Source organism: Agelaius tricolor, unplaced genomic scaffold (assembly GCF_023055355.1).
Source record: "Agelaius tricolor isolate 1412-34295 unplaced genomic scaffold, bAgeTri1.0.p SCAF_34, whole genome shotgun sequence".
NCBI classification, from domain to species: Eukaryota; Metazoa; Chordata; class Aves; order Passeriformes; family Icteridae; genus Agelaius; species Agelaius tricolor.
Window position 1 is genome coordinate 1,714,694 of NW_027269294.1, and position 25,113 is coordinate 1,739,806.

Sequence of the window (25,113 nt, forward strand, 5' to 3'; positions counted from 1 at the left end):
CCAGATGTTGCCACGAGGGGATGTGTGTTGGGAGTGAACACCGGCGATAGGAACGGAAGCCGAGGGTGCCATTTCTGATTTCAGCCTTGTGCCAGCTTGCTGTCTGTCTTCCAGAGATCATGCACTAGACAGGCTTCAGTAGGACAAGAGATCCAGTAGGAACTCACAGTAGTCCATGGAAATCTGTGGTGTCATTGGGGGATTGCTGTCGTGCCTCCGCCGTCTCTTCTGGCTCTTCCTTCAGAGTTTCTCTGAGAATAGTCTGGACTAATATATTATGTATGTAGATTGTGCCATGGCAGTGTTTTGCAAGCAGCTGGAAGATAATTTGCTTGCCCTAAGCACAGGAAGGGCTTTTCCCTTACATCAGTTAGACAAGGTTTTAGTCTGTCAGTTCTCAAGTCAGGAACAGAGCTCACATGCTACTGGTGCCTTAATGATGAGGGAAACAGAGCCTGTGTCACAGAGCTGCTCCTCCTTTGCAGAGGACAGGAAGGCTTTCATGTCCCACATAGCCCTTTGCTAGGCAGGCAGGATGCCATCAACATACTTCACTAGCCTGCTACAACTTGTGCTCATCCAGGGATGAACTGGGACAAGATTTTTCCCAGGAAACCATTCCTAGTGTCACATGCACAGTTTAAAGAGTAGCTATGGTGCATGTGCAACAGCACTAGGTGTGTTGTTTTGCTTCTTCTTAGTTTAAAACACAAGAGGTTCCTGCATTTTTTCAATCCTGATTTGTGGTTCTTTGGGAGGCACAGCTTTAATAATCTCCAGTGTCTGCTTTTTATCATTACCGTCTCTTCTGTCCAGATACAAAGCAGATTGGAAAAGGTGAAGACTCAGCAGAACAACTCCCAGACAAGTCAATTGGAGGCTAAATTCTCTTAACACTAAATTCTCATAACACACCCTGAAGATGCAGCTCATGCCATCTGCAAGGACAATTTCAGAGAGAGCAGATCTCAGCTGCTGGGTGTGAGAGGCAGGAATAGGTACTGCCAGCTCAGTAGTTCAGCTTACAGGCTCCTACACCTGCCTGAGACTTTTGCACAAATGGAGCAGTGCTGGCACTGCAGTGAGGTTACTGCTTTGCCAGTGTTTACCCCAGTGGGCCAAAGCAGGATGAAATGAGATAGCTCTGAAGAGGAGTGAACCATGTAGATCACAGACTGGGGCAGGAAGGCTCTTTGACAGTGATAACAGCATTCCATCCATGAAATAGTTTATGCTCCAAAGTTCAGTTTAACTTGCTGTGCAGTGTCTTTGCACTCAGCTTTTCTCAAGCTGCTTTAGCACACACCAGCATCCTTACCTGGCTGACTGAGGGCAGGTGGAGTCACTGCGTTTACCTGGTTTGACTTCCCCAGTGCTGTTGCTATTTTGCTCTTGTGCAGTGCCTTTTTTTGTTAGCCTTCTTCCCTGTGCTCTGCTTGATCTCCCAGTAGACTGGTGACAAGATGTGGCTGTACCTCAGGCAGTGGCACTCTGGCAACTTTGGCTTTTGAATGGCAGTGTCAGAGGTGGTACAGCAAGGACGTGTGTGCAAAAAATGCTTTCAAAGGCTGAAGCTGATTTTTTTGGCATGCAAATGGCAATGCTGATTATTCCTTACTGATCTTAGATGCTGTCATGTCAAATCCACTTGCTTAGTGTCACTTCATAGCCACCCCTGGGACACTTGCTGAATTGTTGATAGGATTTAAGCGCAGCACAAGAAGTTAAGTAGCAAACTTTACTCAGTCTTTAGGGTGCAGGCTGGAGACTGCTGATTTGGCAGAGCTCATGGTAACTACTCCCTGTTGGAGGTAAGAAGTATCAAGATCTTTGTATAGAAGCTCTAGGAGAAGAAGGGAGAAGAAAGAGGGGGCAAAGTCAGGAGCAGGCACACTGGTGGAAGGAAGAGTAGAAACCCTAGAGGAAGGCCCAAGACTTGAATTCGTTTCATGGAAAGGAACTGAAGGTCATGGTTACTGGTGGGCCAGACTGATTCAACATGAAGAACTGAGGAGATCAGTTTTTAACAGAAAGAGTCACAGAAGAGCATGTGGAGAAGATGATAACCCTTGTTTTTTGTAAGCATGGATACCCTCTGAGTAAGATGGACTTTGGGCTTTGGCTAGTTTCTCTTTTTTCCCACAGGGAGCAAAGATAACTCCAGAGCAGGGCACATTCCAGCAGAGCTGGGGAGCCAAGCGGACCAAGCCTCTCAGAATTGTTGCCCTTGTCTTGTACTGATGCGGCTGGAGGTGCCCTAGGCGGAGGAAAGTCAGTGGCTACATGCAGCTGGTACACAAAAACATCTGCAGAAGTGACCAAGTGACATCAGCCTCCTTTTCTGGGGGCTCAGAGGAGCAGTGGACCTGTGCTAGGCCCTGTGAACGGCTTCCACTGGCACAGAGAGAATTTGGCCTCTCGGCTTCCCCACCTCCCCCTGGTTTTTGTGCTGTTCTTTGAAGGAGCAAGCCAAGGATGCCGTGCTGCCGCAGCCTCAGTCGCTGCCGTGCCCGGGGACCGGAGCAGCCGCCCACCCAAGGCAGCTCCACGGTGGAGGATGGGCTGGAGCGCTCGGCTGTTGCTATAACAACAGCACCTCTGTCTCCTTCCTCCTGGAAAATGAATCGCTGCTGGTGAGATGAAGCGGAGCAGCTCCTCCTCCTCCCAGATGAAAGCCCTGCCAGCAGCCTCCCCACGCTCCCGTTGATCCCTTGGGTCTGTCACGGCCTGTCCGAGCGGCTCTGCCGAGGATTTGGGCATGGTTGGATCCCACCGTTGGGCTCGGTGCGCGTTTGCGTGCGCGCACGCTGTCCCCCGGCCTCTCCTCCGACTGCAAGTCATTTAAAAAGTCAACCTGCCAAAATCTGACCTTTTCTCACTCTGCAACTGGAGTTTTTTTCCAAGGCATATAAAGAATCAAGAGTCCTGCTTCACCCTCTTGTGATTTGGGGTAGAAAACTGCAGTGCAATGAAGATTCATCAGCCAAATATTTTGTGTGAATAAAGCTAAAAACTTATGAAGCTGAAAGGAGGTTGTTTTATTTCAATATTTTCCTTTGGTTTTGATATTTTCCTTTTATTTTTATTCTATCTGTCAACAATCTTCTGTTCCTAGACATAAATCTATCAGCTCCTGCTAATATCTTCACAATGCATGCCATAAAACATCCACAGACTGTGTACTTGTACTAAGAAGGAGAGGGAGGGTACTTTAAAAGGTACTATTTTACTTCAGGGGTTGTGTTTATAGAGGGAAGGGGAAGTGCTGGGGTTTTACTCTGAGACACTCTGGAATCCTGATTGTGGTGAACTGTTTGCCCATGTATGCTCAGTGTAGGATATCCAAACCATTCAAGAGTTAATATGGTGATTGGGAATTAAATCAAGATAGGAAAAGGAAATTTTTCATTGAAATAATTTGATGAGATTATATCTGTGTTGTACCTCAAAAAAAGGAGATGCATTTATTGTTATGGTTCCCAGCTCCCCCAAAATGCTGCAATCAAGAGGCTTCCCCACCTGCCAAGGTTGTACCCAGCACGTTGCCTTCTAACAAACCTTTCATGTTAAGTCTCTGTCTACCTACAGTTTTTCAATGAGCAAACAAAGAAGACAAAAATATTAGTGCCTGTTAGCCCCCCAAATCCTAAAGTTTCTCAAGGAGAACGATGTGGATAAACAGACTTAGAATAGATTTAATTTAATTTCTTTTTGCAATGAGGCGCAACTTCGGTATGTTTCATATTTCATAGAAAATAGTTTTCACGTCAAGCTGCTTTTTGTTGTAATGCATAATAAACATGATTATGAATATTTATATACTGGGCTAAAGTCACTGTCTATTTGTACACGGGGACATCCAAGTTCCAGCACATGATGAAACTTTAGGAACTGATATTTTTAGGGCTGGTTATTTGCCACTAGATAATTGTGATTATTTTGGTAAACATTCATATACAAATAAGGTGATAGATTCAGGATGAAATGGTAAATGTTTTAAAACCTGAAGGTGTGAAATCATGTAAAAGTATATCACTTTCACCAATATTTTTGTCAAGTATTCATTCAAACTTGCAAAATGTATGGAGTCAGTTCACTTATATTCCTCAGGAGATAATGACTCTCACTGGTCCCTGCCTTGTCATTAAGGCAAATTTTTTTCCCATCTTTTCCTTATGGAACTTTACCTCATGATGAGAAGCCTGCCACCATGTCCTGTTCTTACTTTAGCCCAGCATTGGTCAATATGAACCTGGGGTGAAGGGCCATGACACATTTTGAACACTTCTTCAAATCCTGGTTTTGCCAGTGCATTCCCATTGAGCTTGGTCTTGAGTCACTTGCTGTTGGGACAATGTTTTTCTGGTGTGGCAATAGGGACTTGGCAGTGTGATGGCTTAGGAGTTGAAATGGGTGATTTCAGCTGCAAATTGTGGGAGTGGCCCATGAAGGGCAGTATTTAAATATGCTATTTTTATATTGACATAAATATGCTATTTTAACCCATTACATCAACTGACCACCTGCACTTGAGGCCAGCTTGTGCTCTTTCTTGCCTTGCCCTGGAGCTGTGCTGTTGTACTTGTGAAGCGGCACCGTTACCACATCTGTACCATCCTTTCCTGTCTCCAGGGTCTGATCCAGGGTTATAGCAAGATCAGTGGAACCAACTCAGCTGTAGGAATCTGCAGCACAGCAGATACAGGACTCACAGAGCATCAGGGAGCTGTAATGCCGCACACCAATTTCAGCTTAACATGGGTTTTTAGGGGAGGGAGGCAGCAGAGGTGAGAGCCGTACCTAAGTGTCCTCGTGGAATCCAATTTTGATCCTTGCCCCTAGTCCTGGACTCCCTTTCCACATGGCTGCCCACTGGCACAGACTGAGGCAATTGCCACCTCTGGGCAAGCCCCTGTGGCTGGCAGAGCTCTGCTGCCGTGGCACAGAGAGATGAGAAGGGGTGGACAGAAGGCGATCCTCTCCTGCAGGGCTCTGTGCTCTGCGGCCTGGCGGGTTCCCCCTGCAGGCTGTGGTTGCTGAGCGCGACTGTGCCAGGCTCTAATGCAGAGAGAGTGGCACAGTGTGCATTCCCACCTGCACCTGTGCAGCTCATGGGGACAAGAGCTGCTGCGCTTGAGAAAGGAGTGGGAATGGAGTGACAGAGACTTGATAGGGAGGCCTTAAAAAAAGGGGTTCCAAATCACAACCTGCAACACAGGGAGAGGAACTTCTTGGTGCAAACCACTGGCTGTGCCTGTTCCCTTATCTCCAGAAACTGGGAAGAGACTCAGGGTGTGGACAGCTGCTACAGAGCTGCATAGGCATAAATTCACAGAATTTAGGAAGGGTTGGAAGGGACCTTAAAAACCTTCTAGTTCTAACCCCCTTGCCGTGGGCAGGGACCTTCCACTAGACCAGGCTGCTCAGAGCCTCATCTAGCCTGGCCTTGAACTCTTCCAGGGATGGGACACCCACAGCTTCCCTGGGCAATCTGTGCTAACACCTCACCGTCCTCACTGGGAAGAATTTCTTACTAATATCTAACCTAAACCCACCCTCTGTCAGTTTGAATCCATTACCCCTTGTCCTATCACTTATAGAAGTCCTTTTCTTGTAGGCCCTCTGGGTACTGGAAGGCGCTATAAAGGTCTGCCCAGAACTTTCTCATCTCCAAGGTGAACATGCACAGCTCTCCAAATTCAGGGTTTTAAGAGCAGAGACCGGAAAAGGAGCCCAGCCATGGGGCAGAGGCTGTGCCTACAGAGCAGCTGGTCTGTGTGGCACCACAGGAGCCACAAGGTGGAGGAATTTCTGCCTGCGGGAGGCCTGGCACACTCTGGCTTTGTGCAGGGTGGAACAGGCAGCAAAGTCTCGGCCACTTATGCCAACAGTGACCCACTGGGGACTCTTAATCACATTTTAATTGTTTTCCCACATTAAAAAGCTGTTCTGCTCCAGTGAAAATCGAGGGGTTGATGGTCTGTTTAGACTCATGGCAGTGCCTTTCTGCTTGGTTCTCTGCAGAAGAGCAGCCTCCCAGTAGCTTGGTGTCCCAGGCATGCTGAACTGTGGCTGCAGCAATGCCTGTGCTGGCCACATCCCTCTGCATTGTGTGCTGAAAGAGGCCAGGCTGGCCTGAGGGGCAGGAGAAGGGCCCAGCCCTCCCAGAACCACTCCCTCCAAAACCCGGGCGAGATACGGATTTGCTTGCCTGTCTTACACATGGGATGAAAGGGGAACCAGCCCTCTGGGATGGGAGAAATAAATGGGATCTGGATTATGAGAAGAAAGAAGGTTGAGGACCTCTAGGTTAGGGAAGGGGTGGGAGTTGCATATCTGGGACTTTCCTACCAGTAAGAATACTTTAAAAACTGATAAAATCTTTCAGTATTTTGTCTTCTATTGTTCTAGTATCAAGGATGCAAGTGTGTCCTGAAGGCGTTTGCTAGAGCTGTGACCTCTTTGCTTCCTCCCCTCCCCACTATTGTTTTTTGCCTTGGTGAAGAGAGATGCTTTTTTTAGCCTCGTACATAAGTAAAGGACTCGGCTTGGGCGCGAGTGGGGAGGACTGCTGCTTGCTACAGTTCTTTGCTCTGCTGCTACAACCTGACTTAAAACTGATGTTAATACACCATTTTTTCCTAAAATTCTTATATTCCAATTTATTTGCTTTTCTGTAGACTTGTCTAGCCATTATTTCTGTTAGCTATTTATGTTTTATGTTAGCTCTTAGCACATAGTTGATTTCTTTTTTTTTTCATTATTTGATTGAGTTAAAGTTATGCAAAGCACCTTCTGTTTTCTAGGGTGGATTTTTTTTTCTCCCTTAAAAGTGATTCTCAATGTGTTAGCCAAGAACACAGGGCTAAGCAAATGAAACTATGTAATTTTTTTTGTCAACAACACATTTCAATATAAGTAGTCAATCAATTATATTGCAGTTATTTTTTAAAAAAGCTTATAGAAGCTTTCAGAAAAAAAATTGGAGTGACTAGTAAGTTTTAGTGATTCCTTTTTTGTCTTTTTTTAAATTCCATTTTAAGACTCCTCACTGTGTTAGGCATGCTGTTTAAATCTTATCTTTGTATTAGGCACTAAAATGTCAAATGAGTCAACTTGTTCCCTAAATTTCTTGGAAGTTAGCACAGATTCAGCTTGGAAAGCACAGACATATTTTACAGTTCTGCTTTCCTAGTCGAGGGAAGGTTTGGTTTGCGGCAGTGGGAGGTGTTTGGTTGGTTGGGGGTTTTTAGACTGTGTTTTCAAATTGATCAAGGCATAAGAATGAAATCAGAGAAACTTCCTAAGCAGTTTTAAAACTGATTGTCACTGGCTCGATGAGGAGTCTCTTGTCACAGTGCCCATGAGAACTTCTTTTGCATCTGCAAATGGTTAATTTTTTTTCTTTTCTCTTGTTTTCTTTAAGCTTCAAGAGACAGTCAAAAGGAAGTTGGAAGGCGCACGTTCACCTCTCAATGGAGAACAGCAGAATGGAGTTTGTGATGGGAACTTTTCTCCAACCAGCAAGCGGACACGCAAGGATGTGCCAGGCATCGAGGCAATCAACAGCTTGCCCATTAATTTGCCTTTGCCTGCTGTGTCTCCTCTTCACCAGCTTGACATGAAAGCTCCTCTGCTCCTGCAGAACAGTGGAACTCACAGGAGTGGTCTAGAAGACTTGGGTGAAAATGGTGGCCTTTCTGAGATAAAGCTCCCTGTTAACGGCTGCAGCGAGCTGGATGATGGTTTTAACATCCTGCACAGCAAGGAGCTAAAGCAAGAGCCTCTGGATGACTCCAACTGCATAGACACCTCTGAAACATCTCTTTCCAATCAGAACAAGCTCTTCTCAGACATTAACCTAAATGATCAGGAGTGGCAGGAGCTCATAGATGAGCTGGCGAACACTGTCCCAGAAGACGATATACAGGATTTGTTCAATGAAGACTTTGAAGAGAAGAAGGAGCCCGAATTTCCCAGGCCTGCCACAGAGGCTCAGGAGAGTGCGAGTGTAAAAAGCGATCCATCCCATTCTCCATTTGCTCATGTCCCATTAGGCTCTCCCCAGGTCAGACCATCTTCTTCCGGTCCTCCATTTTCCAACATCTCCTCAGGCTCCAGCATTGCTTCTGCGTCCAGCGCACCGCTGGCCCCAGTCCCTGCTGGATCACCAGCAAACTGTGTTGTGCAGTCCCCTCAGACTCCCAGCCAGGCTCACACGCCCGGGCAGACGCAGGGGCGCTCCGGGAACGGCTTCCTGATGAACCCAGCATCGGCCGTGGCAGGATCGGGGCCGGGGGCCCTGCCCAGCGCTGACCTGTCCCCAGCTGAGCAGCTCAAGCAGATGGCAGCCCAGCAGCAGCAAAGGGCCAAGCTCATGCAGCAGAAGCAGCAGCAGCATCCCAATCAGCCCTCAAGCTGGTCACCAGGGGGGCCTCCATCTAGTCCCTACGGAGGACCCTTCAGTGCAGACAAACCAAATAGTCCCATGATGTACTCTCAAGCCTTTAACAACCAAAACCCTGTAGTGCCTCCTATGGCAAACAATCCCCAGAAGACCACAATTAATAACTACCTCCCTCAAAATCACATGAACATGATCAGTCAGCAGCCAAATAATTTGGTCACAAACTCCTTGGGCAAACAGCCCAACATGCTTTCTTATGGCAACACCAAACCTCTGACCCATTTCAACTCTGAGCTGGGTCAGATGATGGCCCCGGCCATGGCAAACCCCGGGAAGAACACCATGATGCCGTACATGCAGCAGCAGCAGCAGGCCCAGCAGGCGCAGATGCCGGCTCAGGTGGGCCACCTGAGCGAGGAGCAGAAGCGCATGCTCATCATGAAGCAGAAAGGAATGATGAATCAGCCCATGGGATATGCAGCACTCCCTGCCCTCGCTCAGGTAAGTGTGAGTGCATTACACAAGAGGCCGATACAAAGGCTCTGTACAGTGAGCCTCTTGTATTGGGCTCTACAGAGGCTGACATCTCTTTGTCCAGTCTCCTCCATTCGCCTCCTCTTTGTCCTGGAAAGTATGGAATGTTGTTGCAGATGCTTCTTGGATTTTTCATGTGGTATTGGAGCCTGATTATTTTAAGCAACAACTGAAATTATGTTGCATTATACTTCAGATCTGTTGTTGATTCACTGCTCTTTCCCTGTGCCGCTTCTGATGAGTGCTTGGGGCCACTCTGGGAAATTTTGAGTTAGAAGTCACTCTTCCTTGGAGGGTTTATTTCGTTTTTTTTCATAATGCGAGACTTGGCGGTTGTGGATCCCAAACCACTGCATGGCTTAGTTTACCACATTGTAGTTAGCATTGTAACGAAAAGATGGAGCACTTGGTCCCTTCTTCTTGGGGCAGAGAACAAGCCACCTTTAAACAGCATTTTTTGGCATTTTGGCTCTGGAGGCAAAGGTAGAACATTTGGGTTCTGAGTGTCTTTGGTTTTAACTGGGAAAAATAAGAATAACAGAATGCTTTTAATGGTGCTTGGGCCATGATGATGACATGGTTTATTCTGGGACTTTCAAGCAGTCTTTAGCAACACCAAGTATTTTGTCTTTCAGCAAGAGGCTAAAGCCATGTTGGCTTCAGAGCCTTGGTATCACCGTCTCATGAGTATTCCGTGCTAAGCTCTGGTGCAGCAGTCGCCAGGCCTGGGGAATACTCTGTAATGAGTTAATAACCAGTTGGAATAGTGGTTACATTAATGCCCTCTCACCTCCTGGGTCAGCAGGGTATTCTTAGTTGGGCAGCCCTTGTAAAGATCTGCCCACCGGTGTCATGGAGAGGTTCAAGAACAAATTTTCTAGATGTTGTATTGAGAGTTTTAAAATGGATTGAAGTTAATAATCAATTCTCAAAGTAAGTGATGCCTTCGCAGAAGTTATGTGCCACCAAAACATGTCAAGAAGTCTGATACACACTAATAGTGTACAATACACAAATAGAATTGTTGGTTGATCATTTTAGCATAACAGCTTTTCACCAAATCAGCTGTTTCCACACCACCTACAGGGAATGCTTCATTCTGAGCATGGTTTAACTGTGACTCACACTGTAATGCATGTGGAAATACAGCAAATTTTGTTATTCCTTCAGCTTATGGAGTTTGGGGATCAGCCAATAAGGAGAAGAAGGAGCTTTACCAGGTCAGACCACATCACATATTATTTAAGGTTAATTGCAAAACAAAAAGAAATGTTCATCTGCCTCCTGGTTTTGGTTCAGGATGTATGGTGACAGCTCAAAGGTTCATATTTTTATATTAATTCTGCTTGCCTATTTTATTAGACATAGGTGAACTAAAGCCTCTTCTTTTGGGAAAGGCTTATCTAGAGATATATTGCAATAATGACTTAGAACTCAGACTGTAATTGTAGCTACAGATTTGCCATTTTGTAACTAAGAGGCAGAGGATGCTTGGTCATACTGCCAATGCTTTATTGTTTCTTGCTTTTGCTTTTGTTAAATCCGCTGAACTCAAAGACCCATCAAAGAGCTGAGAGGATGATCTGCCTGTGGGAAAGAGTTAATGCCATCTCCTCCATTTCCTAAGTCGAGAAATTCATGTTAATATCTCTCTGCAATTCCACAATATGAATGGGTAGCCAAGGTTTCACTTATCTCATTCAGTTCCTTTTTTTTTTAAGTGTAGGAAAAGCTAGATATTTGGATAGAATTAGATGTTCTTTCATAAACAAGTCCAGATATTAAGTCATTTCTGTGACATACAAAGAAGAAACTTAAGGCAGAGCCATACATAGTTTGTTATATATTATGTGCAATACCCATGTATTGATCCATCCAGGATGAGGGACTTCTTGCTTTTGTGTAGACATCAAAAGGTCCCTTTACTACTTGTGGAACTCACTTGCCTACATTGAAGGGATTTATTTTGATGAGAAAGGTTGAAGTAATAAGTTTCTAACTGCAATCAATTTCTTCTTTTTCTCCTGCTTCCCTGAAAAGCATTTTCCTGTGGAAAGGTAGAAAGCCTATGATGGCAAGATGTGCTTGATAGAACTTAGTGTTTTTGCAAAAGTGGTAAAAATATTGGTATTGTTAGGTTAAATGCAGACTGATGCAGATTATCTGGTTCTACAACTTACTACATGCTGATAGTCACAGAGGAAAAATAAGAATATTGCACTCTTGTGTTTGAAGTACATTTCTGAATGTAAAGTGAATGTATCTTTCTGTGGACGTTCAGGACTGGTACTGGCACTGTAGCCCTCAGCACACCCTTGCTGAAGGACCCATGTGCCCTGAACCATTAAGTCCTGTATCTTATTTTATACCTTGTTTCTCTTCTCAGGAGCACCGGTTGGGGTGTTTTTACACAAAGCAGATACTGGTTTGGGTTTTTGAGGCAGGGATTTTTTCAGAGGTCTGCCCTATAACCATTTGTTAGTTTGTGAGTATGTGGCAGGTGTTGCCCGTTTTTGCTCTTGTTTTTTCTGTGCAGTTCTTCCATTCTTGTTTGGCTGGGGCTCATAGGCTAATCCAGCAAGTAGATTTTCACAGGGCTGGTAACCTGCTTGATATTTGAGGGGTAGAGATTCTCTTCTCTTCTGGCTCTCATGTCATAATAAAAGAAATCAGTTCCCCCCCAAAATGCAACAATCGCTTTGTTAGGACTTTTTATACAATTTTAGAAATAAAAGGAAGAAAACCTGAACCCACCTCCTTCTCAAAAATTACACTGTTTTTTAGGCTAAAATGTTCCATTAAGTTTTTGAGATCTATGCAAGGTTTTATGGGAGGCAGTTTTTCTCTTGTTCCTCAAACCAAAAAGTAATTTCAAACTGAGGAAAAGTAAAAAGGTTTTCTTTGGGAAATTTAGGAATAATTAATTGTGCTTTTTCTTAGTTCCAGCTGTTCTATATGAATGCATAATGGTAAGGAAAAAAAGCAGCCCAAAGGAATAACCGTTGAATGGCTGAGGCAGAATTTGATGTTTGGAGCCAAGTGTGCGAGGGAAAGTAATGAGAGGTCAAAACAAAACAGAATTCTCTGTGGGCATAAGAAAAGTAAAACTAGACTGCAGCTATTTGCCTGCATGGGACTGTGAGAATGCTGCAATTATTTCCTAATGAAACCACTACTTATTTTGCTTAAAATTGTAGAGATGTGAATGAAGGAGAGAAATGACACCATCCTGCAAGCATATTTCATATTTAATTATCTGTCCTTTGTTTTTATCTAATGCAATCAAGATGCATCATCTGCTCAGTCTGGTTTTGCATGCCAAAGATAAAGGGGGAGCTGTGTCCTGAGAACTTCCAAAACATAATTATCATTGCCCTTTAGAAGTGAAAGGGTGTGCTTCTCTCTGAAATGGTAAAAGAGATTGTACACTTGTTTGAAGGTTATCTTTGAGATAGTAAGACAAAGAGACTGTTGATGTTCTGGAATTTGGCCTTTTTAAAAAGCCTGCCTGGAAGTAAATAAGAAAGATTTGTATTCGCTGCATGAAAGTGTGCCAGAGAAACACCTGTCTTAGCAGATTTTAGGGGACACAGGCTGGAATGGAAATAATGAAGGAGGTAGTGAGGATGACTTGCTGAGCAGCCTACAGAGCTCTGGTGAATGCCTGTCTGTGTTATGTTTGACTTGCAGACGCTGCTTTCCACAAAAGCTTTGACTTGGGGTTTAGAGGCTATGCCTGCCTTTTACAGAAGTCCCAAGGTGCTCCTTGGAAATCAGTCTCCAGTAGACTTTCAAGGACAGATGGGTTAACAAACCACACTCAGATGGATTCTGACCATCTTACTAGGCAATTTGTGAGCATGGTCTAGCCTTCTTACCATGCCTGCTGGCATCTGCCCATTGTGTTGTAAAGGAGGCCATGTTAGCATAAATCACTAGAAACAAACACTGGATAGCATTTGGCTAAGATCTCCATGGCATAATCCTAAAAACCAATTTTGTTGGTGTTTCCTCATTTTGTGACCTGTGGGTGTGTAGTTATTAATGTAATACAGACTTTGTTCCTTTCATTTGGCAATGTTTTCTCTTCCATACCAATGTTTTTTCTCTCCAGCCAAGACCTTGCAAAATCCAAGTCTAAGAGCATTGCTCCCATGTCCCAGCTAAACCACTCATCCTGTTTTAAGGAAATGGGAACAGACTGCCCAGGCAAGTGGTTGATTCACCAGCCCTGGGGGTGTTTAAAAGACATTCACATGTGTGGCCCTAAGGGCAATGTTGAGTTAAAGGCTGCACTCGGTGATCTTAGAGTTCTTTTCCAGCCGAAATAACCCTATGGTCCTATGAATTTCTTTGGTGAAACCTACTGTCCTGAAACCATGCTGATGAGTATTCACTGCTAAATCCTCCAAGTTCCTGCTGGTAGAGAGCTGCAAACCAGTTGTTCCATTGCTTTGCTAGAGAGTCTGTCAGAATAACTGGTCTTTTCCACTTTATAAAACACAGTTGTAGTGGTAACTCTTTGATTCATAGAAACTTCTCCATTTGTTTAAGATTTATAAAAATATAGTGTTGTGTGATTTTCTTCTTGTCAAGTTTCCTGAAGACTTATAGTGTGTATTATTCACATCTGTAAAGAAAATGTCCTATGTTTTTTTTAGAAGCAGATACTTTGTGTTACTGACTGCACAAATTGTATATTAAATGTCCTCTATTTTACTTCTTTTCCTTACACTTTTCCTTCCTACGTGATCTAGGTTGCTATGTGAAGAGCAGTTTGTCCTGTTATTGAGTAAGATCCAACAGTTCAATAGTTCCAATAGTTCAATGATTCAATGCCAATCAACTCTCCTTCAGTTTTATTCATTACACCTGCAGTTGTGAAGCACTGTGGTTTTGAATGTCTGCAGCCAGTAGCAGCATATTTTTACATAGAGTGCTACCCTTTCCTGGTGATTTTTTGTGCCTTTTTTTTCCTGAAAGTGCGAGTTAGCATCATCAGTTTTAGCTTTCCAATCTCGTAGCCCATTCTACCTGCTTCCAGCAACACCAGCCATAACCAACTTCTTATTGTCCATGGGCCTTTGTAGCTCTCTGTGTTCACTGCAAACCAATAAACTGTCCTGTTTTCATGTAGACAGTGAGTTCAGGTCATAAGTTGGATTTTGTTTTTTTCCATTTTTATTTTGAGAGAAGACTTATTCCAAGTCTTCTTACTTCTTGGAAAGAGTAAGGTTCCTATCCTTGAAAGCACTTTGTCTGCTTAGCCTTTGGTACCTCACTCCTGGTTGCCAGAACTCACAGAGCTCTTGTCTGAGCATTTTGGTTTGATTTGCTCTGGTTCCTTTTTCTCCAGTCTGGGATCTTGCAATACCCAGCCATGATGCACATTGAATCATAGCTTGCCCTTAGACAATATTTGAGTTTTAGATTTGTCCTTTTGTAAATTTTGTAAGTCCATATCTTTACCTTTTCCTGGAGTGTAGACACTTAGAATTCTTCTTGTCCCTTATCATAGTTTGATGCTGGCACAATGCCAGTGCCCCCATGAAAATGCATTCTCCCTAGTGTCTGCTGTGAGATGTGACCAGAAATAGAGCAAAGCAGGCTCCAACCTAGGAATAAAGAAAAAAACCCAACTTTATTAACTTACAATATGTAAAAGAAACACACATAGAACTCAGGTGCCAATATTCAAATCTGAGCACCAATTGCTTTGACCACAACCTCCCAAAAAACTCACTTCCTTATCAAACCAGGACACCCCCTGTATTTATTCATTTCCCTTCTACAATTCCTAGGTTTGACAATTTGCTTCTCAACATCTCAAAAACATTAATCAGACCTTAATTTTACAGGAATGTATATTCCTGTGTTTAAGTTCATAAATATAGAAGTCTGAAATGCCTAAAACAAAGGTCAATTTGTGCCTCACAACACTGCTGGTTGGAAATACTCAGAAATTCTAAAATTGCTTTGAAATCATGAGCTCATAAAATTAATACATATTGGGGATAAGGCAGTAGTTATCTTCCTGTTTTCTGAACTCCTAGGATTCTTGACTTCCAGCTGGTCTTTATCCATCTGGAACAGGAGTTTGCTTTTTAGAGTAAAGCTTTGATTTTTCCTTCCACTTTTGGCTTCAGAATATTAAAGTGAAGGGAAAACATGTGAAATTATGAATCTTGTAATGATAAGATCATGTAATGCTGGGGATTTTCATTACCACCATTCCAACCCAACCTGTTCTTTTACACAAATGTACCCTCAAGGTTCTGGTGCAACTCCAGACCTCCTCCTTGGACGCTCCCCTTTGGCTGTGTTTGTATTTCTGTGGCGTGACATAGTCCTTTTAGAAAGTACACATCACAAAAGGAAATGACATTGCTTCCAAGGTGCAGTCCATACTGAATACACAGGTGAAGTAATTGCTCAACCTTCATCTGCCACAGCAAGAAGGCTGTGAGAGCAGTGGATTTCCTGGGCCCTGTACTTTGCAGCAGTGATAGAATCAGCAGCAGGTCCTGGCTGGATTCAACAGCATGCATCCAGGGCCAGGAAGATCTCTCTACTTCATCTCTTTTTCGGAGGGACAGGCAAGATCTCCCTTCTCTGCCCATCTCCCAGGTCTCAGGCCAGCCAATGAGATTGGTGGTCAGCTTTCCCTTGCTGGCAGTGGGAGCCAGGCAAGCCTTGCAGCCCATTTTGGAAGAGAATAGGCTTTGCTGGAAAGGCCAAAGGAAGGCTTTGCAGTTGTCCACCCCTTTTCTCTGGCTCTGTTTTGGATCTGAACACACTCAGACCTATCTTATTTCAACAGAATAGCCATTTAAAGGGGGGGTGGGGGTGTCCTTATAGTTTCTAAAGATCTGAATATAAAGTCAATAATCAATGAATCATCTGCCTTCATCAGGCATATAACAATGAACTTGAGATTATTGAGATCTGGGGCCCCTACTGCTCTCTGTACTGATTATAAGAGATGAAACAAACTGTCTCCTTTCAGGCTGCATTTCCACCCTGAGCAGCATTTCTAAGCCTCAGTGCCATTTCATGTATCTCTGCCGACATTAGATTGAAAATTGCCTTTTGACTATTCTGTTCTGCAGGAAACAAATTGTTAGCAAATCCCTTTGCTAGGAAAGCCTTTGCTGGGTAGGCTGGGAGTTTATTTTTCAATTTAAGCATAGTGTCATTGTCTTTCCCACTCTTTGTAAAGGGAACAAGAAACTGGATTAAAAATTAACTCTTTCCATCTCTTTTTGTCTCCCTCCATAGTAGGGGCATATGCAAGCTGAGATTTAATTCCAAGCCAACCTGAAATTTAGATTTTTCAGTAGTATTTCAAGAAGAGTTTAATTGTACATATAGAAATATTCTTGCAACAGGAGTTGTTCTTGCACGAGCAGTATCCTCCCTTGTGCTCTCTTTACTGCATGAAGGATGGAATGCCTTTGCTGTTTAACTCACTTAAATTGGTTTCATGTAGTTTCTGCTCCACAGTGATGAGCCAGCCTGCTCTGCCAGGGACCTCCTTTTCTTTCTCTGCATTCTCCCTCTGCTCTGATTTCTCTCTGTTAAGGAGCTTGCAGCAAAGAAAACTTGTCAAATAATCAATTGATAAGGATAAAGGTTATAGGGTATCCTCTAATTAAAAATACTGCTTTGAACTAGATTGCTCATTGTTCCCCATGCTGTCCACATCCTTCTATGCTGTCTCCTGTATCACCTCCCCTTTCCTGTTTGCAGGCCAGCTGGGAATGGCACTGGCTTTTGTGGAGGGCAGGCCAGAAGGGCTGGTGCACATCAGGAGCCAGCCCAGGGAGCAGGGCAAACTGCAGGGCTCCTCTCCCCATGTACCCATCACCAGTGACCAGTGTAACTGGGAAAAGGGCTCCTTTGGGAATGGGGGAATGCATGGCCATCCTTTCCCAGCTGCTCCTTCAGGCAGTCCTGTGCACCTGATCCACTGCTAAAAAGAAGCAATGTTGTGAGGGAAGGAAATCCAGGTGTTGCTGCTGTGGAGGGTGTCCGAGCCACATGTGAGAAGAGGGAGTGCCCACCTCAGGGGTGTTGCAGCTAAGTAGAGTCCACACAGTGACAGCTTCATTTTGGGTAGCACTGTGAGGAGGTCTGACAATCAGAAATGCCACAATTGGCGTGTCCACAATTATCTGTGCTGCTCCATAAGGTGCGAGAAGGGCAAAGGAGGAAGAAAGACACCAAGAGAAGTCTGCAGACTAAGCACTGCCAGAAAGAGAAAATCCCCTGCTCTGTTGTAATCCTTAAATGTGTTCCTTACATGTCCTTCCTCCACCCACCTGCCCCCCAAGAACATTTTGATGGCCCTGAAAGTTTGTTTCTCCCAGGAGCATCTCCCAGCTCTTTTGCTTGAGGAGAACATCATTAAGTACTGACTAATGTTCCAGGCAGGAACTTAGGACCAAGTAAAGCTCATATTTTCCAAGGAAAAGTAGTAGTCCCATCTTTAAGGGCTCAGTTTTGCTCACCTTTCTTTACTGCACTTCATGACCGTAGCTCAGGAGTGTTCTGAACATCACTGTGTTTTCTGGAGTTCCATGTGGACCCCAACAGCCCTTTTAAACTCGTGTTTCCATACTCCTTGGTAGCTAGTACTGCTCTTTGGACACATCTTAGCAGGAGGGGTTTTTATCCCTTCTCTAGTATGACTTACAGCCTGGTTGTGCCTCACCAGAGGGCTTGGCCACCTGATCCCAGAGCAGTGATACCAGGACCAGTGTCAGCATCCGTTCAAAGCTCTGAGCTCAGCTCCACCTGAGCTGTGTCTGTGTGAAGGAGTGCTCTCTGATGGTCAGCCTATACTCCCTGGATGGCTAGGATGTTCCAGATCAGCAGCAAGGTGTACCTCCCACTTCTGACTTCCTACTTTGTCTTTCATTTTATCCATGTGGATCCTATTTCTGATGCTTTCCAAAACATTTCTAAATAGTCAAGCCTTATGCTACCTAGAAGCATTAGGTTATTGGGATGTGTATTCCGTCTAGAAAGATTTCCCAATGTTGCAGCGTGTGTGTGCCCATAGGAGGAACACTTAAGATCTCTTGAAAGGCTGTCCAAGTAAGTGGTTAAGTGCAGATTTGGAGTCCTTTGCTCAGGAGGTTCTGCCAAATCCCAGCTGATGCATCTAATTTGCTAAAGAATGTGGCTTCTGCTCTCTCAGCAAGGATTTCATTCCTCATGGGCAATGGGAAGCTTGCCCTCTCTATGTTCATGTTCAGCAGCTTAGTGTTGTCTGCAACAGCCAAATTTGTTAATAAGGAGAGGAACAGATCTGTCGCTCCCTACGTTCTTTGTTCTCTTGCTGCATTCTGGAGTCCTCCCACTCACACTCAGCCCCTTTTTCATGTGTGAGAGGAACATTTTGCATGCATTAGCCTGCAAGCATATCTTACACACTGGGACAAAACCACCCATTCTGTGGCAACACATCTTCCAAAGAGGTGCTCCCTCATTTACACCCGGTGGGAGCTTGTTAGCAGCTCTTCCTCTACAGTAAGAGAGGAGCTGCCTAGAGAGGACCAAGTACCTCAGGAGAAAGCAAGCCCAAGTTTAGCAGCATTGCCACAAAATCAGGTTTCCTCTGTCTCCTTTTCACTTCTCTTTCACACTTGGGCAGTATTAAAGCTGATTACTCACTCCAGAGGCTTTGTCTTTGGCTCATGCTAGCACCCTTCTGTAGTATCTGTTCTGTCAGATCTCTCACTTCTGGTTAAACTCTGGTTTGAAAAACAGGTAAACGTGTAAAATGCCTTTTGTTTGCATATGGTGTTTGGAGAAACTGGAGAAAAGTCAGTGTCTGAAAAACAGAAAGAAAAAAATTTGAAAGTGTCTACCTAAAGGGAGTGTAGGGTCTGTCCTGAGATGACTCCTCCTTTTGTGACATGACATTCCTTGAAGAGTAAACATCCTCAAAAGAATCTGAATTTTAAAATCATTTTTGTCCATAGTATTGCCTAGAGAAAGCAAGATTCCTGAGCCTGCCCAACATGCACTTTCCAGGGAATTATTTTTCCAGTGTGTACTTATTTCCCTCTGAATCCAGCAGGTTGGGGGGGATTTTTTATTTCTGTTGTTTTTTTGGTTTTAATCTGTCCTATATTATTTGTCTGCTTCTTTTCTCTCTCCCACTACTCCATAAGGCATTTTTCTTTCTCTCTCTCTAAGTTCCCTGCTGAAGTTTACCTCCTGTTTCTCCTCATCCAGCTTTTATCTCTCTGCTTCCCCTTCTTACCCCTTTAGTAGCACAGGACCTTTTTTTGGTACTGTCACAGTTCACAGGAAATTACTGCAGACACCATGGCTTTCTGTGGTCTGTATACCTCTGGCAGATGGAAATAGTATGAAATATTTGTTGTCATAATAAATGGTTTTTTAACCACTCATGGGACAGGTGAAGAACTGGGCAATCTCAGCTATAATCTCACTAATGTTGTAGCACCGTCCATGAGATGAATTTGGCCTCTACACCTGCAGTCTGACTGCTAATCCATCTCAGCCAGAATTGCAGTGTTCCAGACTATGGAACAGCTTCACTGGATCAAGATTATTTGCAGTGTGCCCTTATCACAGATGGCTAAAACAAAACGAAATAGGTAGGAATTTTATATTGCTAAGTGGCATGGGACGTGCACACCCTAGAGGATTTGTCTATGGCAGGAGAATGCAGTAAGTGAGGGTTACAAACCCTTGCAGTCTTGCAGATGGAGAAGCAATTTGAAGCGGTTTTTTTGGGAGAGTAACTTTTAAACCCTTCATATCATGCGAAGCTGGTCCCATCACTTGAAGACAACTTCTCTGTTCTCACAGACGTGCATAGAACAGAAACATTTAAAGCCTTTTAAGGCATTTCTGGAATAATTACTGCATGTATCACAAACCCCACAATGCACATGGATGTGTTGTCAAATTTAGTGTATGTGGTCAGTGTGAAGATGCATTCACTTTATTTATCTGACTCCATGGGGGCTGCTAGTCAAGAATCAAGGAGAATCATTTCTGTGTTTCCCCAAACACCTGCTCACATCCCCCCAGGTAAAAGAAGCACAATGGGGAAACTGTATGTACCAAGAAGCTTGTGTGTCTGCAGTGGTGAAGCTCTGGGTGTCAGTGGGAGATGTCTGAGGTTTCTCGCCGTGACACAGGAGAAGTCTCCAGCTGTGCCGCTCTAGAAATTCCCCTCTGCACTTACCCATCCCTGCACCCGCTCTGCAAATAGCACAGGGGTTACACCCCCAGTCCTTCCCAAGGTGCAGATAGGAGTGAAAACTGCTGCCCAAAACAAAAAAAAAAAATCCTTGACTCAGGTTACATAAGGGGTGGGCTGTTGTCCAAGTGCCCTGCTGAAAGGGACACGGGTGTCACCTGCAGGCACACTTGCACAGAGCCTGCTTTGGCTGGATAGATGCACCGACAGCCTGGGATTTTTGTGCTCATGGAGCAGTGGAAAAGGCCCCAGTTTGGCAAGGACTGGGGGTCAGGGAGGGGGAAAACCAGAGGTACCAGTGCAGCCCTTGAGGAGAAAGCAGCCTGTGGAAAGAACAGGGCCCCCAAGCCTTTCTGCCTTTCAGTAAAAGCTGCAGTGCTCACACCATGCACAGCAGTACAGCATTGTTGCAGCAATCCTGCATTGTTCCCCACTGCAGCTGGCCTGGGAAAGGGCAATAAACACCAACAGAACCCTTATGCCTTATTATCCACTCACCTGTCTGAAGCATCCTGCTTGCCTGCTCTGCTTCCCAGCTACTTGGCAAGCACTGTGCCAGAGAGGCCTCTGGCTTCTGGGCAGCACAGGGCAGAGTGGAGGGGAAATGTCAGGGCTGTAACTTAAGCACAGCTCCCAGCTTTGTGCTTCCTACAGCAGACAGCAGCTGTGGAGTGGCCAGCACGGACTGGGAGCTCTCCTGGGTGTACTCTGGCATTGCTCTTTCAGCAAAGGCTGCTGATGTGTCTGCTCCTGCCCAGGCTCTCTGCTTTAGATACAGTGTACTGGGTCACAAAACCCAAAACCATAGTGTCATTATTCATGCTCCTGAGCAGCACATTCCTCTGTAAAAATCATGGACTTCTGGAAAACCCTCATGGGTGAGTCTGAAATGCAGGTACTGGAGAGGACACTGAATGGCAGGACATTGGGTTTTTTTCAAGGTGGTGTTTTACCACCTCTTAGATTTCTCAAAGAAAAGAACATGGATTATTGTGATTGATTTTCAGTTAATTGAGAATACAATACGTGGTCTCTCTTTCTCTCCTCCATTTTTCTTATCTATTCCACCACTTTTAATTTCCTATTAATAGACTGTGCTTTTCCTTTTCAACTTAGCGAGAGATTTCTCACCTACACAACCTTAGTCAATGGGAGCACTTACATAAGGACTGCACAGTCTGCCCCTGTGCATCTTAATGAAATTGGAGAAATTGTGGGGGTTTTTCCCCCCTTGTTCTTTGGAATTGCGTTCTCCTTTCTCAAAGACTTTTTTTGGCCTCACAAAATTAGATCACAACTTTGCAAAAAACAACCCACTGTGATCACAGCTTCGTTGCACAATGCCTGTGCTTTCTTGAATGTTGTTCCCATCTCTTCAAGATTAAGTAAGATCCAGTGGGTTGGACCTTTGATCTGCATAATAAAAGGCAAGGAGGTAGTTTGTAAATCCTTCCTTTCCAATCTTTATTCTTTGCAATCTGGGACTTGAAGACCTGAAAAAATTTTTGCTTGCTGAGAGGAAACTTTATGTAATATATGTGGAGAAACTATTATGATAATTAGTGTTATTAGGAAAAATCAATGTGTGTAAGTCATCCAACAGCAAGCAATGATCTTCTCACAATCAGCAATTTATCATGCATTGCCAATGCAGGAGGGCTAAGACTATTTTATTCAGATAAATTTCTCATTCTTTTAGTCAGTAAATCACGGTGCGCTTCATGATAGTAATTTTTAATGTGACTGCATTTTGTTAAGTTTTAATCACACATAATGGATTTTATCTGACAATGAGGTCAACCTGTAGTCTCTTCCTCTGTCATTTGCATCTTACCATCCCCTCATGGGGATGATCACAGTCACACCTGGATGCCCCAGACTGCAAGGAGATAGGAAATACAAGGGGCACAGGAGGATGAACAGTTTAGACTAATTTTTAACAATTGAGGCTTAGGTGAGGATTTACTCTGGGTGGAACACTACCAGATTATACTTGATGTATCCTTGCGACTGAGTGTAGCTCAATTTGTTTGAAAACTCTTTGCATGAGCTCTCCAATGAAGCTTTTGATCTGCCCAGCTTGAGCCTGGGCTGCAGGAGCACCTTTAATCCACTGGGAGCACCTTTAATCCACTGGGTACCCGGGGAGGGTTGGAGCTAACGCTGCTCTTCTGTCTGCATTCCATGGTGAACTTTGTCATTGGAAAAGCAGTCGAAGATGAGGCATAGAAGTGAGGCAGGGAACCTTTGTGGGTTTCAGTGAGAGACAGTCTCTTCAGTGTCTTCATCTTGACTCTGAACTCTGCTGTGATTTGCTCATTCTTAAGCTGGTAGGAAAAGCCCTGTTGTCTTCCTCTACAACAGGAATGTGCCCTGGATCTCCCTTCCAGCTTCAGTACAATTCTTCAGGTCTCGCTTTTGTTTCTGAGTGGCTGAGGAGTCTTTCCATTTGCTTCTTATAGATGTGGTTTGACTTGATGTCTTTCCCCTCTGAAGCAAGCTATGGATGGCTTTTCTCTTTCCTGCTGGTCTCCCTGTGTTTTGGAAATCTTCTTTTCCCCTACACTGCCTTGCACAGGTCTGTGTTCCATGGTGGGGTCCAGGCTGATTAAACCCCTGTAGGTGTTCCTGTGCTCCTTCCAGCACAGGAGCTGTCCTGTGACCACCTGCACAGACATGGTTTTCTCTGCTGCCTTTCACTGCCTGCAGCCTTCATGTGAGATCAGGATGTCATTTTGAGAGGTGTTTGAGTTCCTGCGGGATGAAAGCTCCTCTAGAAGTGTAAAATCCTCATCAGGCCCCACAAGGCTGGCCATTGATCTTGGAAGACCCATTTAATTTCTCCCTCCAGATCCCCTGATTTCTTTCTTTTGTTGTTCCTCTGAGAGAGTGACAATCTAGAGGCTGATGACCCTTTCTCTTAGCACAGTACTAGAGAGGAGAGAGGGAGAATTAATTGTCCATGAATTTTGCAGGAGTTTTTTCCTGCTGCATCAAAAGATTGGCACACCTTGCATGTACTGAGGCTGTGACTTCCCACCCTGTGATGGCTTCCATGTGGAGCCTGCCCTGCTCTTTCTAGGTCAGACTCTCTCTTGTTACTCTGCTGCAAGTCAGGAATATTCATTGGATAATGAACTTATGCAGAAGCATTTCAGAAAAAAAAATGTGGTCATTAGTTTGGTAAATGGAAATGGAATAAACCTGCTCTGATGTTTTGTTTGGGCGGTTGGAGTTCTGTTTTGTTAGTATTGAAGAGAAGAGCAACCTGAAAACATTTTGTCTTAGCAGGTTTTTAGTATCTCTCTCTGTGTCTTTCTCTGTCTCACTAATGCAACTTTGCCTACAGCTTCATGCATTAGCAATGCAAAGCAGATTTTGAAAGCCAAGGGAATCCAGGCTCTTCCAGATGAACACTGATTTTAAAAAGACAAAAATCTAGAAAAAATAAAGGTTGTTCAAGTGACATATGGTGTGACAGTGACCCTACTGTAAGGACAGATGCACAGAGCTAATGGTAATCCTACACCAGAGCCAGATAACATTCTGAGGTTAGGAAATCAAAGCCCCATGCTTTGGCTTAGCAGAGAATTAGCATGTGGAGCCTGCCTTAGCTCTGGAAACAGGGCAATTCAGTTCTTAGTCATGTTGCATTTGGGGCTTTCAGCTTTGGTAGCGGCAAGATCCTACCTCATCCTGTGCAGGAAAACCAGGCCCATGTAGCTTGGCCAGGGAACAGAGTGTATTTAGTAAAGCTTGAGTGTTCAGATGGATTTGTGGAGAAGGTGTATACTGCCTCTGATAAATAGTTCTGAGCAGTTCATGTCCATTACTGCAGAAACAGGTCATACACTGCTTCAGAGCTGTGGGGCTTTTAAATGGGGGAACAAGTGCTGACTTGGAGAGCAGAGGCAGCAGCAGTCAGTACCCAAGGGATGTTTGGGAGCCTTTTTCACATGGGGACCCCAGGAGGTAGCCTACAGCAAACTAAGCCTCAGGTTTGCTCCAGAGCCACCCCTGCTCACAGGAGTCTGATATCCTTTAATGACAGAAGCAAATCCCAAGGCTTGGAGTGCAGCCGTGGGTCCCTCGAGCCCCGGCACAGGCAGCCCCTGGCCAGCAGAGTTTGGGAGCAGCTTCAGGTGGCCAAGCACTGTGCCAAGGCATGTTCTTCTTCCAGACCAGACAGGGGAGAACACATGATGCCATTCTCTTATTGCCAGTGGCTTGGCATTTATGTAAGTGCTGCGCCCTTGTTAAAAAAAGTCCTGATCAGTAGCGAAAACCAGGAAGGTTTTGTCTTCTCTGGCAAAATGCCTCTACCTCCCTCAAGCCCACCTCTCTGCCCTACTTCTTGTGACTCCCCTCTCTTTCTTCTGGTTTTAAAATATATTTAGCAATGAGATCTTCCTTATTTGTATTCTCTGAAAATACAGGAACTAGGTCATGTCTTCCAATACATTATATCAGCAGCAATCCTTGGAAAACACAAATTAATAGGGTAGGACCATAATTTTTTTGGTGCAGTTTTGGATGCCTTAGCAGCATTCAGTTAGGCTTGATTTTTAAAATGGCACAATGTTCCCAGTATCCACAAAAAAGATGATATCACTGACTTTTTACCGTGCTCATTCAATTTCTTTTGTATGTTTACTTTTGCTTTCCCTCAAATGAAGTATTTGGGTATAGGAGAGAAACACAAATTTAAAATGTCTAAAGGCAACACATGATTAAAAAGTTAAAAACCTTTTTCAGGCTTATTTTGGAAAATGTCCTGACTCAGTTGCAGAAGATACACAAGGATTTAAAGAATTTGTTGATGTTGTTCTTCAAATCCTATGCACATATTTTGTATCATTATTGTTCAGGAATGGGGACCTGTTGTATTTTTTTTCTATTTGCTATCAAATATTTTCTGTCATAGTAT

General features: G+C 44.3%; 1 protein-coding gene across 3 annotated transcripts in view; it reads left to right on the forward strand.

Moving 5' to 3' along the window:
- The window catches only part of MAML3 (mastermind like transcriptional coactivator 3), a 229,147-nt gene that overhangs the window by 139,158 nt on the left and 64,876 nt on the right, over nucleotides 1-25,113 (forward strand). For all 3 annotated transcript variants that reach the window (XM_071452371.1, XM_071452372.1, XM_071452373.1), the window contains exon 2: nucleotides 7,427-8,908. In XM_071452371.1, the coding sequence (XP_071308472.1) occupies nucleotides 7,427-8,908 (1,482 nt within the window). The remainder of the gene's footprint in view (nucleotides 1-7,426; nucleotides 8,909-25,113) is intronic.